The sequence below is a fragment of the Pteronotus mesoamericanus genome, unplaced genomic scaffold (genome assembly GCF_021234165.1).
Source record: "Pteronotus mesoamericanus isolate MK-2021 breed Mesoamerican mustached bat unplaced genomic scaffold, CSHL_Meso_final contig_20, whole genome shotgun sequence".
Lineage (NCBI taxonomy): Eukaryota > Metazoa > Chordata > Mammalia > Chiroptera > Mormoopidae > Pteronotus > Pteronotus mesoamericanus.
Window position 1 is genome coordinate 35,204,441 of NW_026555085.1, and position 14,847 is coordinate 35,219,287.

The 14,847-nt window shown below is 45.8% G+C and overlaps 2 protein-coding genes across 2 annotated transcripts; one reads left to right on the plus strand and one right to left on the minus strand.

The window, feature by feature from the left end:
- Nucleotides 1–696: 696 nt before the first annotated feature.
- Nucleotides 697–1,570, minus strand: DPPA5 (developmental pluripotency associated 5). Its single transcript, XM_054568835.1, has 3 exons — nucleotides 1,459–1,570; nucleotides 1,196–1,375; nucleotides 697–755 (listed from the first exon to the last, which is right to left on the minus strand). Exons 1-3 carry the CDS (start codon nucleotides 1,568–1,570, stop codon nucleotides 697–699), a joined length of 351 nt encoding a protein of 116 aa, XP_054424810.1.
- An 8,013-nt stretch (nucleotides 1,571–9,583) lies between these two features.
- KHDC3L (KH domain containing 3 like, subcortical maternal complex member) lies at nucleotides 9,584–10,580 on the plus strand. Its single transcript, XM_054568624.1, has 3 exons — nucleotides 9,584–9,752; nucleotides 9,948–10,295; nucleotides 10,393–10,580. The coding sequence occupies exons 1-3, from the start codon at nucleotides 9,584–9,586 to the stop codon at nucleotides 10,578–10,580; spliced, it is 705 nt and encodes a 234-aa protein (XP_054424599.1).
- The last annotated feature ends 4,267 nt before the right edge of the window (nucleotides 10,581–14,847 follow it).

The window sequence follows — 14,847 nt, forward strand, 5'->3', positions numbered from 1 at the left end:
CTGGGTTTTGGGCCAGGTGCCCAGCTGGAGATTGCATAAGAGGCAACCGATCTAATGTTTCTCACACATATTGATGTTTCTCTCCCTCACTTTCCCCCTCCCTTCCCCTATCTCTTAAAAAAAAAAAAATACATAAAATCTTTTTTAAAAATAAAAAAAAAAAACTGCTACACTGAGAAGGCACTTGCACTTTTGTATTTGTTTTGGGTAATGTTTGGTTTTCATTTTATATATGTTATGTTAACCTATTATAGGGTTATTATTTTTTTAAAAGTCCAGATAATATCACATCTCCCTTCGACTGACCAGTTTTTGACTGGAGCTGCATCTCAAAACTTGGCTCCTAAGCCTTGTCCCCCTTTTTTTTTTACCCTAGCCAAGTGTGCTCTTGGACTTCTTACACCTAGCTTTGGGGATTCAATTAAGGCTTAAGTACAAGGTCCACCTTAGTTGTGATGTTATCTCCAATACTTCAAAAGCACATGCCAAGGAACTATTGATTTAAAATTTTATTCTTTAATTAGCAATCTTGGGAAAAAGTCACATCAGGACTCAGAGGCAAATGCAGAAACCCACAACAAGCTGTTTAACCTTGTCAAGCTGCAGCACAGTTTAAACCAGGGCAGATCCCCTCCAGCTCTGGCACAGCCTACTGTGCACATCCTGGTCCCAGGTGCCGTTGGTTGCAAACTGGCCTCACTTCATCGAAGGGTCTAGCTCGAGGGCATTCATGGCTTCCTCAAGTTTGAGCATCCCTGCACCAGAAAGCAACAGTAAGTGTGACTGAGGAGAGGACAAGAGCCTGGCCAGTTCACAGCCTCTTTCAAGGTCCTGGCCAGGTGTTCTCTGCCTGAGGTTCTCAGGCGGCTCAGAACGTGGGGCCCCTGGGCCCATTCCAACAGGCCTCCGAGCTAGGCGTGGGGGGAAGCCTGGGATGAGACCTCAGAAAAGCCCACCCTATGAGGCCAGCCCAGGCCACCTCTCATCACAGCCCCACTCCAGGGTCCCTACGACCAGACGATGGTATTACCAAAGGAGCCTCAGGGACAGCCCAGACACCAAGGATCCCCGAGGTGCTGTGGTTGCCGGAGGGGACGGGACGGGATGGGATGGGAGGGCTGAGACGGACTGACGGAGAGCGAGGGACACTGTGTTCCTCTTCCCCTTCCCCACCACCTCGTCAAGGGCCTCTCACCTCGCTCCTGCCTCAGGCGGTGCCTCTCGGCCATGGACTGGAGCATCCACTTGGTTCGGAGCTTGTACATGTAATTGCCGTAAACCACGACCTCGGTGAGGTTCGAGGATTCCAGAACCTTCAGCTCAAGCATGGCTTTGCTCACTTGCTCGATGTACGGGATTCGAGATCCGCCTGGGCCTGTTTAGGGAAGAAGATAAGCGCTCCGGCCAGGGCCGAGACGCCGGGGTCGAGGCACCCGAGTCAGGACTGGGTTCACTCACCAAACATGGCTTCCAGCAGCTGCGTCTGGACCTGGAACACCTCGGGATCCTTCAAGTCTTCAGGAACTTTCACCCACGGTGGGATATCTTTCCGTTTCGGCAGCGTCCCCATCCTGAGTGCCTCGAAACGAAAATCACGCTCCGAGTTCAGGTCGCACAGAGCCGCGGCGCGCGAGAAAGTTGAACACCTGGGCAGGTCCCGCCCACAACCAGGCCCCGCCCCGGAAGGCCCCACCCCCGGCCTGAGGGCCCAACCCCGGGCTCACAGCGCTCCCCTCGCCCGCCCGCCTGCGTGCGCTGTGGCCTGGAGGGTGACCTCCTTACCCTCTTCCGGGCGCTGGTGGGCCCAGCTGTCTCCGAGTTTATAAAGGTTTCCGGTTTCCACGTGCATTGACTCGCTTCTTCCGCACCAGAAGCTCTGGGCCTTGAGAGTGTAAGGGATGATGGCACGACTCTTCCCCCGGGAAGGAGTGGTTGGGCCTGAACCCCGGAAAGCGGAAGTCCCGGGTTGAGGGTGCGAGAACCCCCCAGAAGCTACCAAATCGAGTTTCCGTTCTCCCACGTTCCAAAGGAGGGTCCGTTTTCCTTTGGCCTATGGGGGCTGGACCCCGGGGCTTCACGTCGCAGGCGACCCCTGAAACTTCTGGGGACTCAGGAATGATTCCTGCCACTTAACAAAGAGGAAAACGAGATTCGAAAATTCATTCTCTTCAAGGGATGTGATGGGGGCTCTAAAGAGCTCCCACGGTTCGAGCTGCTCGAAGCCCCAAGGTCTAGAACTTTTTAATCTCCGATTTCGAAGCTCATCTATGCCCTGCTTGGCCACCGGGACAAAACTGTGTGGTCCAGGCTTCTGGCTCCGAATAAATTTGTTTATTCATATAAAAAAATAAAACCATATTGCTTGAAGCAATGTACTACATTCACCCAATGAGGGTATGATTTCAATGTTTAGAGCTTCAGAGATGGAGATGAAGCTGGTTTTCCCCAAGGCCACGTTGTGGTAACATCTAATACCCCTTCCCCTGACTATTATGACCATTTTTTAGGGCAGATTTCATCACGATTAATGAAAAACTATGGGTTCTTTTACAACCGTTGGTGCAATAAATTTTTGTAGGGGAAAAATGGCTAAAAATCTCAAACAAAAGTTTAAGGAACTGGATATCCAAAAGGTGTGTAAGTCCTAGCACACAAATTATGCATTACAAAAAAGAAAATGTTCCTTTACAATAGAGATTTGGAAAACATGCCACCTTAACCAAAGACCAGCATTAGCATCACCAATAATGAGACAAATGGACTCCTGGGTTTTCTATGTCATGGGGTGGGGTGGGGGGGGAAGCAGACTATTTTATTCTCAAGGAGACAACTAAATGCTATGCATGAACAAAATCCTGAATAAAAGGCAGAGAAAGGACATTTCAGGACAGTGGGGAAAATTTTAATATGGACTATATTGTAAAATAATATTTGATTGTATATTCTATAATACAGAACTTATAGAGTAATAAATTTTTTTATTATGTAAGAGAAGGTTCTTGTTATCACAAAAAAATCACACAAATGTTGTGTAAAGTGAAGTGTTGATACAATTTTCTTACAAATAATTCAGTCCCTTACTAAATGAAACGCCATCATTTTCTATGTATGTAGAGTGCCAATGTGACAAATGTCAACAGTTGGTTCTTAGTAAAGGACACTACATTTCTGTAGTTGTGAATTTTAATGAAACAGAGGAGATAAAGTACTAGTAGCTAATAAAAAGTAACTTTTAGGGGGAGAAAGGGTGTAACCCATCCCTCCAGTGAGAACTTCCCCTTACCATGCTTTCTAAATCATACACACACACAAACAAACACACACCCCATTTCTTTGGCTGGAAGTTTAATACAGTATTTTTAAAGAGTCAGATAGAAGGATGCAAGAATTGTGTTCAACTTAAGGGTTTTAGAGACAAGCCTGCAAACTACACACACTTATTTTAAACTTGTAAAACTGTACAGAAACTTATATTGCTGGCTCAAAAAGTAACACCATCAAAAAATGTTTCAATACTAATGATTAATATCCCTTCTAAAGAGCTCATATACAAAGACATCAACACAGGCATGTCACATCAGCAGTTTATAAGAGCCTGTTTCCTCACTCCAGTGATTTTTCCATTGTTTGCCCTGCCACTGGAATAAGTGACTCTGGATGCCTTGTTGCTTTTTCATTCACACATTTTGAACCTAGAATCACAGATTCACAAATAGATGGTTTGGGGGTCTGGTTGGAGACTAGTGTGATTTCCTAAGGGGAGCTAGATCCCCTTCCCTAACCTCTTCTCAAAAAGGTGCCATACCAACCCCTTCTGCTTGGGGGATACCTATCTTCATTTTGTTATCTCCCAGAAAGAAATTGTGTCTCCAGGCACCCCTTTAGCTTCCCAGCACACCTATGAGTATATATGAAATGAAGCCACTGAAAATTCATTTTCAGTCCCAAATTATTACCTGCCTGTAGCTTTTAATTTGAAGCAGGTAGGAACTCCATCCAGAGGCCCTAGTGCATTCACAACGATCATAGCCTCCTTTTCTCTCACTCAGATTACTTAGCCTCAGCAGGGCCAGTACTTTGACTGCTGGGCAGCAGGAAGTGAAAGGCGCGTTTTATTTGAAACTCATGGATATCCTCCACCACCCACCTCAGAGATGAAGCAAGTAAGTGCCAGGTGCACCGAACCAGAGGTGTCAGAGGCACCCTGGCTTTCTGGAAACTCAATGCATGTCCCAGTCAGCTAGCTACACTTCAATGGAAATCAAGCTTTCTTCTAGCCACCTACCCCAAGGCGTGGCAGTGAGGGCCGGAGGAGACCCCAGAGCAGATGGAACGGCCAGGTGCCTGGAGGGCCACTCCTTCCAATCCGAGAACACACACCAGCCTTTTATCTGGACAACCATCCAGAAAGTTCCTCAGAACCCAAACTGAGACAAGGCTGCAGAGTACTGGGGACGCTGCCTCAGGAAAGACAGTCCCCACAACACGCATTACACTCCTGGCCTTTCCCAGGAAAAGGCTGTTGTCAGAGGCTGTGTCCACAGATCCTCTGCGGGGCTCCGGGAGCTGAATTTTAAGGGAGTTTCGAGGAAATGGTTCCAGACGTCCAGAGCAGTTGCCGCAGCCCGGATATCCTAGACCCCCGTCAAGATTCTAGCCCACTACCTCGAGTCTTTCCAAGGGTTGCGCCAGGGAAGCGAAGTACAACCCGCGTGAGCTTCACGCTTGCGGCTGGAAACACCCATGACATCTATCTAACCTATGCAATCCGTTCAGCTTCTTGGGCTTCAGGAAGAAGTATTCTCCCGAATCCACAGGCAGTGCGCTCATGACTAGCAAAAGTGCCAGCACTTCACCATGGCTGGTGTGGCTCAGGTGGGTTGAACGCCGACCTCCCAACTGAAAAGTCGCGGGTTGGATTCCAGGTCAGGGCCTATGCATGGGTTGCGGGCCAGGTCCCCGGTCGGGGGTGTTCGAGAGGCAGCCAATCGATGTTTCTCTCCCTATCTTCCCCTCTCTCTAAAAATTTAATTAATTAATTAAAGTGCCAGCACCTCATCGCCTATAAGGAGCGCCCACCCCTGGGAATGCACAAGTCCCCGTCACCGGGACAGGGAACATGCACCACTCGCTCGGGTCGGGAAAGGGAACCCGATGTAAAGCAGGATCCCACTTCCCCTCACAGCCGGCTTTGTCTGGGCAGACTTCTAGCTCCTCAGCTCCTTAGGACAGTGTCCAGCCATCACGCAAGCCGAGATTCCCTGGCACGTAGGAGCAGAGGAGTGGGGGATCAGACAGGAGCCCCATGCCTCTAGCACTTACTTCAGAAGCGGCTGTCCAGGTGCCTGCTGGCCATGACCCGCAGCAGCCACTCGACTCCCTTCCTGTGCCACGGGCATCGATAACAGTGATCTGCACCGCCAGTCTCAAGTCTAGAAGCACCTGGTGCGCTCTCCAGAAGAACCTAGGGAGAGCAATGCCCAAGCCTGGGGAAATCAAGGCCAAAAGTTTGGTGGAGCCCTCAAATTGCTAGTCAGAGTCTGACCAAACGGAATGGAGCCCACGGAGCCTGGCTCTAAGCACAGTTTGAGGCTCTAGGAAGGACCACGAAGAAGGGCGCAGACGCAAGGTCCACTACGGGGAGAGGTCCGAGACCGACTCTCTCTCTCCGAAGACGGGCATCTCACTGGGACTTAACAGCGGAGTCCGCAAGTGCTCTGGCTGCAGCCACGATCTGCGCTTGCAGTTTCCTGGGCGGAGGGAGACCTCTCTCCTAAGCCGGCTTCTACTTCTGCTTGTTCTGATGGGCTTCGGTCATGCCCAGGCCCTGGTCAGAGAAAGGAAGAGCTCTTTTGCTGGGGCACCAGGTAAACATGTCACCGGGGAGTAGTTCAGAGAGAACCCCGCCCCTTCCTGCAGGCCTCGCCTATCCAGACGACCCAATTTCAAGATTAGTTTAGGATTCAAAGCAATGGCAATCACTGCCTGACTGCCTGCTGCATACCTATCTCAACTTCCCTAGCAATTCCAGGACTGTCAGGGACATTCTGTTTCTTACTCTTTGTAACCCATGGGGGAGGGGACTCAATGCATCTACAACTTGAAACTTGGGGAGAGACTGGGAGGGTGACCTAGCCAGAACAAGAGAGTGAGAATTTTCCAACAGAATAGATTGTATCTGCCAATTTACATCTTACTTAAATTGCTATTAAGGCTCTATGGTATTCAATCCAAGTTTACTATCGGATTTTATTGGCTTTCATTTGTACACTGCCTTGCATTAATGAGAAGGCCATATGGCTCAATAGCCATATTTGGGAGTATGTAAGATGGATGCCCACAGAATTATAAATCAAAGGACAGAAGAATTTTTAATACTCTAGCTATTTATTGACTTACTGCTTTTCAAAAAAAAAAAAATGTCCCTTGAAAATTTGGAGGGGGTTTACAAGATTGTATGCTAGAGTTGAGAACAATTTTTGTCCTAGATTTCAGTTGCGACTTTATTGTAAAGCATTATATTTAAAAATAAATTGGTTTTAATATATACTCCAACCAACTAAAAACAGTTGTTCAATGGAATTTTACATAATGCACCATGAAGCATGAAAGAGTTCCTCAAGCTTGAATGTATAAAAGAGTCACTTTGGAATCCTGTTGTTTTTGTTGTTGTTAACTTTCTTTTTTAAAAAATTTGTTACAATCTTATTCAATATTATTTTGTATTACTTTCAGGTGTACAGCATACGGTTAGACAATCATATATTGTACTTTACAAAGTGTTCACCCTGATATTACCAGTACCCATCTAGTACCATACATAGTTATTACAATATTATTGACTGTTTCCTATGCTCTACTTTACATCCTTGGGGACCTAGTTAAATGCAGGTTCAGTGGGTCTGGGGCAGACCTAAGATTCTTCATTTTTAACAATTTTCCAGGTGATGCTGATGCTGCCAGTTAATGGATCAAATTTTGGACAGCAAGATTATAGGTACCTCAACTATCTACCTAAGACCATATCTAGAAGATAAAACTTAATAGACAGACAAGTATGAAATAATTAGCAAATTTTCTAATGAGTACTCTCTCAAGCTCTGTATAAAAACATGTGATGTTTTAACATCTTAGTTTTCATTCCTTTGCAACATGAGAGAATCCTTTAAGCAACCTGCCTTGCCCTGATAATTGTGGCTCAGTTGATTGGTTATCGTCCCTGAAAAGCTAAAGTTGCCAGTTCGATTCCCAGTCAGGGCATATGTCTGGGATGGGGGTAGGGGAGTTGGTCCCTGGTCAGGGTGTGCGGGAGAGGTAACCAATCAATGTTTCTCTCACACATCAATGTTTCTCTTCCTTCTTTCTCCCTTTCCTTCCCCTCTCTCTAAAATAAATAAATTTTTAAAAATAAAAATAAGTAGCCTACCTTACCCCTGGCCCTACCAGGTCGCTCCTCCCAGCCCCCTGATAAAAGAGAAACTATTCATTACCATTGAGTAGTTCTGGGGCCATGCAGGGATGTCAGCCCCAGAACTGCCAGACATTCTGATTTTTATATGAAATCTCCCATTTTTATAATGTTGGCACCTGGTTGAAAAAGTAAATGAAAAAATGGTGTGGGTACAACAAAACACACCTGTGGATATCAGTAGGCCTGTGGAAACCAGTTAGCAACTCCAAAAAGTGTTATGCCCTCCTGGTCTGAGTTCTCAGCCTCCAGGAAAGTCTGCTTCCAGAGGGGTTGCAAAGCCTCAAATCTAATCACTCCCCACTTTCTTTCCATCTCAGATGCTTTCCTTCCTTCAGAGGTACATAACTTTCTTTGCTTTCATCTTGTCCTCTATCAGTTCTGTCTAAATTGATATACAGGCTTAATGCAATTCCTATCAAAATGCCAGCAAGATTTTTTTTGTTGTCCTGGTTGGTGTGGCTCAGTGTGGATTGAGCCCCAGACTGTGAACCAAAGGGTCACTGGATTGATTCCCAGTCAGGGCACATGCCTGGGGTGTGGGACTGGTCTCCAGTTGGGAACATGCAAGAGGCAACAACACATTGATGTTTCTCCCCCTCTCTTTCTTTCTTCTTTCCCCTCTCTAAAAATAAATAAAAATTTTTTTAAAAGATTTTTATAGATATAAATTAGATTATTTTATTTTATATATTTTTTAGACCAGACTATTTTAAAATTTATATAAAAAGGCTAAGGAACTAGAATAGCTAAAACAACTTTAAAAAGAAAAAGGTCAGTCTCCCTAAATTTAATTATTATCATAGCTATAGTAATCAAGACTGTATGGTATTAGCAGATTAAATGTAAAATGTATAGCTATAAAGCCTTTAGGGAAAAACACGGGAGTAACATGTATAGAACTGCAAGTATCCTCTATGTCAACTAAGGAACAATAACAACATCCTATACAATTTTGGTATAAGAAACAGATTTCACACTAGATATTTTCACGGGGATACTTCCTGGATTGGATTCTTCTTGGCAATACTGATGAGACCTCAAATTTCAATTTATAGTTGCTGTGTTAGTGACTCCATGAGCTCCTGGGGAGACAGCTGTGGACCCCAGATCTTTGGGTTTCAGTTATATGTTCACCTGACTCTTCTACCTACCCATGGAAGTTTGTAAGTCCATCCAATGACCTTTTTAATTGATTTTGCCCTTCTGTGACTCTTAATTCATATTCTGCTTAGATCTTAAGACTATGGACCCTGTTAGACACCTGCAAACTTCTCGTGCACTTCTTTGGCCAACAGAACTCCTACAGAGGACGCAAGGATGCGCCTGAATGACCTCTGGGGATCTCAACTCCCTGGGTCTGGGCATGACATCCTAACTACTGATGTGAGAGCTATATAGCTTCATATTCCTGAGTAGCAGTTTATAAGCAATGCTTTAAGCTTGACAGAAAGTCAAGAAATGGAAATATAATTGTGTTAGAGGAACAAGGCATTGAAAATTTCAAGGGACTCCCCTCTGTTGTCCAAACCATAAGAACCACCTGCTGTTAGCTGTGCTCAGCTGTCTCTGACAGGTTAAGGAAGAAGTTGGAAATGTGGTGGCCTCTGGGGAGGGAACTCACTGGCCAGGGTTCAGGAGGAAGTGGGGGACTTTAGCCCTCGAGTACCTTTTTTACTCCTTGAGGATTTGCTTTTCTTGGGCGAGGGGGGGATATATTTAACTAGATTTTCCATTAAAAGTTATGGTCTGAAAAGCACTCGGGTTCCCGAATCCATCAGCTTCCTTCTCTGCGGATATTTTCCTGCTGTTGGACCTTCCCTACAGCCATAGAGCTCCGCCTTTTCGTCACATGATGCTGGGGAAAGGGCGGGCCCAGACGGAACCCGCGGCGGCGAGAACGCGAGTCTGCACCTGTGCGATCTCGGCGAGAAGCCGGGCTGCGGCGTTTGGGAGGCCAGGCCTGGAATCCAATGAGAAGGGCGTGGTTGGGGAGGGGCTTGCCACAAGCCCTTGAAATAAGGCCCAGGCCTGAGAGCAGCTGTCGCAGCCAGGCCCAGCTGCGACCTCCCAGCTTGCAGCTACGGCACCGCTCCCGGCGAGGCCGGCGGCAGCATGGCCACCCCCAAGCGCTTCCCGACGCTGGTGCAGCTGGAGCAGCGGGAAGGGGCGCTGTTCCAGATGCTCAGTAACATCACCAAGCGGCCCTATTGGTTCCAGTCCGAGTACCTGAAGAGTCCGAAGGCAGTTCATCTTGAGGCTTGGCTGGTGGAAGCGATCTTTGGTGAGTGGCCAGAGCGGGGAGGCCAGTGCGGCCTCCGTTCCCAACTCCTACCAACCCCATCCCCAGGCTGACCGCATCTCAGGGCAAGCTTCTTCTGTGGCTCTGGCTGCAGTCCAGTGACACCTGCTGCCTCCCCCTCTCGTTGCTTCCGTTTCCCTTGTCCCACCCCTCACGGTCTCTTTCCCACCTGCGCAGGCCCGGGCGGAGAGCACATCCCGCACGTCGAGTGTGTATCGCAGACCTTGCTTCGCATTAATCAGTGGGACCCTGAAGGCGAGGCTGAGATCTTGATATTTGGTCGGCCTTCTTACCAAAAGGACGTGTCCAAGATGATCATGAACTTGGCTTACTATCACCGCCAACTCCGGGCGCAAAGTACGGGACCAGGAATAGTGAGGGGACCCTGGACAGATCTTGGGTTCCTCGGGAGGGATCCTGATGTTTCCTGGATGAGCCGGGGTAGCGGTCTCAACCTTTTAGTCTACCGGAGTGGGTTCCTCTTTGCAAGGGATCTAAGAGGCCAAACTGACCCCATGCTCTCAGGTTCCGGGCCCCCACCCCCTCAGCCCGTAAGATGACTCCTTTTGTGGAGAGAGTATGGGGACACAGGTGTGGTCTCCTCACATTGCTTTTCTTCCAGGCTCAGGAAAGAACGCTGCCCAGGACACCGAGACCCAGAAATCCCCCGCTGCAGTCAGGGAGCCGGCGACCCAGCGGTCCCCCGGCGCGGCCCGGGAGGCGGCGACCCAGCGGTCCCCCGGCGCGGCCCGGGAGGCGGCGACCCAAAGCTCCCCCGATGCCACCCTGGTCCCTGTTCCCAGGTTATGAAGTTATTTCGAGGCCTGGAGCGAGAGCCAGATAAGGTTCAAGTAGAAACGCCTATCTGGAGGGTGGTGTGAGTTGCTCTTGCTTTCACCTCTTCCCCTCCCCTCCCCCATGTTAAATGTTTGCAAACAAGAATTTAAAAAGGCCTAATAAAGACTCGAATTTCCCTACAGTCAGTTGATTGGCAGGAAGGGAGGGAGAAGCACCTTACTCCAGGAGCCAACACCAGCTCTAGGCTGCTTTGTATCCACAAGCAGGTGAGACCTATTGGGTTTATAGCCGCCAGAGGCCGCAGTCTTCACTGGCAGGTGCTTCCCTCGAGCTCCTTAACTGCACACACCTGGCTTTGTCGGGTGAGACGCCTCTCTGGCCCATCGAGCCTGGCCTCGTTGGGAAACCTCTCCAGACCTGCGGTGTTTTTATTCAAAGCGACAAAGATTCGAAAACTGGTTCTTATCCGGACAGGCTGGGTATACTGTGCCGCGCTGCAAGCGACTCCCAGCTCGGGCAACCATGGGTAAGGGGAGGTGAAACTGGAAGAAGCAACCTAGATTGCTCAGCTGTCGTCCTCAAGTCTTGCCTGGTTCATCCGGCCTTCAGTGAAGTTGGACTCGAGCGAGAAGTAAACAGCGCTAGTGCCTCATAAACGCAGCAACCAACTGTCGCAGGGCTCACGGTCACTTTTTAAAATTGGAGTATATTTAACTTATAGTGTAAATTTAAGGTGTTTAACATGTTATTTTGATACATTTACATACGATGATTTCCATTGCAGCAATAATTAATTAGCACCTCCTGCAATTTGGCTTCCTGGCTCCTGGGGGCTTGGACACCACGCCTTCTAGAAGGGAAGCAAACTGTTAACAGCTGGGTGCTCAGATTAAAAAACAACGGCAAACACCAACTTAGTGTTAGAAAAACTTCATTTTAAAAATTTAAGGGAACCTATCTTTAAAGACCAGGGGGGTGGAATGACTATCATAGACCTTTCGGTTACCACTAATAGATGATCACTCCAATTTTAAATAAGCATTTATTTTATAATAAGAATAAAGATACAAAGCTGAATTTACAATAGGTTATTAACTATTTTTAGAAGGGGCAAGAAAAGCCAAGGTAATTCAAGACCCAACATCAATGTAGACTCAAAGTTTCAGTTGAGGCTACAGAGTAAACAAGATTCAATGTTGATTCCCCCTGCCCCTCAGGTAGTGCCCACAGGACCAGAATGGCAGATTCTTTCCTTTACAAGAAAGATTACGGAGCAGCAAGTAGCAAGCCAATGGGAACATTGAGGAGTCTTTGTGACTATTCCAAAACTCACAAAAATTCCCTACATACACAGACATACGTGAAATGATTTCATGGGGGAGGAGGGATGGTAAAATACAGTAAACATCCTTGGTTGTAGGTTGGAGAAAGCCAAGAAAAAAAGGTTGAACTTTAAATAAAAGCATTTAGCTGTGATGACACACAAAATTCTTTGTGCATGTATAGTGTTGATTTTTTTAAAAAGTTTGTATTTACTTTTAAGGAAAGAGGAAAATACTGATGTGAGAAACATTGCCTCTTCTACGCAACCAAACCCAATACTCAGGAATGTGTCCTGACCAGGAATCTAACCAACAACCTTTAGCTTTGTGGGAGGATGCCCAGCCAAAAGGGCCACACTTGTCAGGGCTAGTGTTGATGTTTTTTTTTTTTTTAAATGAAAGGTAGGGTCTTCTCAACACAGGGCATGAACCAGTGCCATCTGAGTTTTCACCCAAATCAAAGTCCCTATCTTATAGACCTCCTTATCTACCCTCTCAAATGTAGTTAAAAGGAATCATTTTTGAGTTTAACTTGGACTTTTACATAGTTGCACATTTTTTCTTCCAGCAGCTTGATGGTCTTCAGTATGAATACACTTCAACCTTTCCCTTACTACTGGTTGATTAGTTTCTCAGATTTCTCAGTTACAAACTGCTACATTGAATTTCTAGTTGCATCTTTGTGTTCATGTTGGAATATAAGGTGGGTAAGAGTAGGTTTACAGTTGTGAATATATGAAAGTTTATCCTTGTATTATTATATTATTTTCCATATAAACAATTTGTAAACATACTTCTGCCCCTCCCTGTATTTCTACGGGAGAGCTTCCTAGAAGTAAATTTCTGGGTTAAAGAATGAGCACCTTTGAAATTTACTGCCAAGCTTTTGTACAAAATAGCCATACCAATTTATTTTCCCTCTACACAGTATGAAAGCTATTTTTGCTATACTCAAACTCAATGTTACCAATCCATATGTGACACTTTAAAAAAATTTTTTCACCATCTTCCCCAGTGTTTTAACCATGTAGCTTAATAGAAGGGCAAGCCTACTCTCAAAGTTCAAATTGGCAGTCTTGGTCATTTTTTTCCCCCAAATGAAGCAACTTGTTAAAGTACACAGAAAAATGATTGAAGGAAAAAGATAAATAGCTTCCAAAAACATTGGTTTTATTAAGGTACGTTCACTTTATTCTGTAAATTACATGTACATTATATATGTATGGAAGTATGTATTTTACCAGTTAAAAGAAGGTAAATTATATGGGAAGACTGGTAACTATGGCCCAAGGCAGTCAATGGAAAGTTATCGAGGAAAAAGGGCAAAACCTACAGGAGTCTAGAAAACAGTGATTCTTTTTTGTACATTTTTGCAGGTAAAATGACTGATGGCTAATAAAGAAGTCAGACTGAACAGTTTTCGATTAGGCTGACTAGAGGCATAAAAGTGAAAAGCTCACTGTTGACAGAGTCTGTAGAAAATTTTGAGTTTAGCTATGGAGCACACATGACAGCCTGTCTCAAAGGTTTCCTTCAGGTCCACTTTAAACCAGGTTGGCACTATTTCCCTCATTAGAATTCCTCAACTCCATGCTTTTGTTCAAAACAAGGCTCTTTAAAATATGACAAAGGAGACAAACAAACATGCACTTCCTGACGTGATCCACTGAGGACACAAAATGACTTATGTAGTACTTTTGCCAAAAAATAAAAAATAAAAAAATAACCTAAATTTAACCATGAGGAAACATCAAAAACAAAAGCAGGATTATAAACGAGGGAAAGAGCAAACTGCACAGTCTGAGAACAGCAAAAACAGCTTACACATTTTGGGGGCAGGGTATACCTGTTGGCAGAAAACAGTTTAGTGTGGACAGTTTGTCTTTGAGTGGACTTACTAAAGAATACAAATGGAACCTGCAAAATCCTGAAAATTTAGCTGCGCCCTGGCTCAGTTGCATGGAGCATCGTCACACAGCCAAAGGATTCAATTCCAGGTTGGGGCACATGCCTCGGTTGTGGGTTTGATCCCCAGTCCTGGTGCATGCAGGAGACAACTGATTGATGCTTCTCACATTGATGTTTCTCTCTCTCCCTTCCTCTAAAAGCAATGAAAAAAAAAAAGTCCTCAGGTGAGGACAAAAAAATAATTTAAAAAAAAGAAAATTTAGTCGTGGAGCATGTGACAGTCTATCTCTGTATGTCTACCTCTGTACTTCTGTTCATACCTCAAATTTAATAGACATCTGCACTATTTACTTTCCTCAGGATTTTTCACGAGACACCCAGGAAAACTTTATTTACAGCCTTCCTGATTCCTTCTGAAGCACCTGTGTAATCAGGGTTTAAGGACTCTCGCCCTATAGCATCACCACATTAAAAAGTGGTTATGATTAGCCTCGGCCAATGCGGTTCAGTTGGTTGGAGCCTTGTCCCATGGACCAAAAGGTCATGATCAGGGCACATACCCAGGATGCACGTTTGATCCCTGGTCAGAGTGCATACAAGAAGGCAGACAATTGGTCTCTCTCTATCTCCCCTCCCCTCCACCTTCCTCTCTCTCTAAAGGCAATGAAATAAAGGTCCTTGGGTGAGGGTTTTAAAAAAAGCGTTGTGATTATCATTGGAATTGCATTTAGTTTTTACATTAATCTGGGAACAACTGACCACATCTGTGCAACACTGTACTTTGCTATCCATTTATTCAGTTCTTTCTCTTCCTCCTTCCTCCTCTCCTTTGTTTTCATGTTCATTCATAGATATTTCAGTTAAAGGAATAAAGTTTCTATATTTTATCAGAAATAAATTTCCATTGCCCCATCGGTTGGGCGTCATCCCGAATCCCCGGTCATGCCTGGGTTTCAGGTTTGTCCCAGACAGCTGGGAGGAGAGGCCACTGATTCACGTTTCTTTCTCACACTGATGATTTCTCTCTCTCTCTTTCTCCCTTCCTCCCT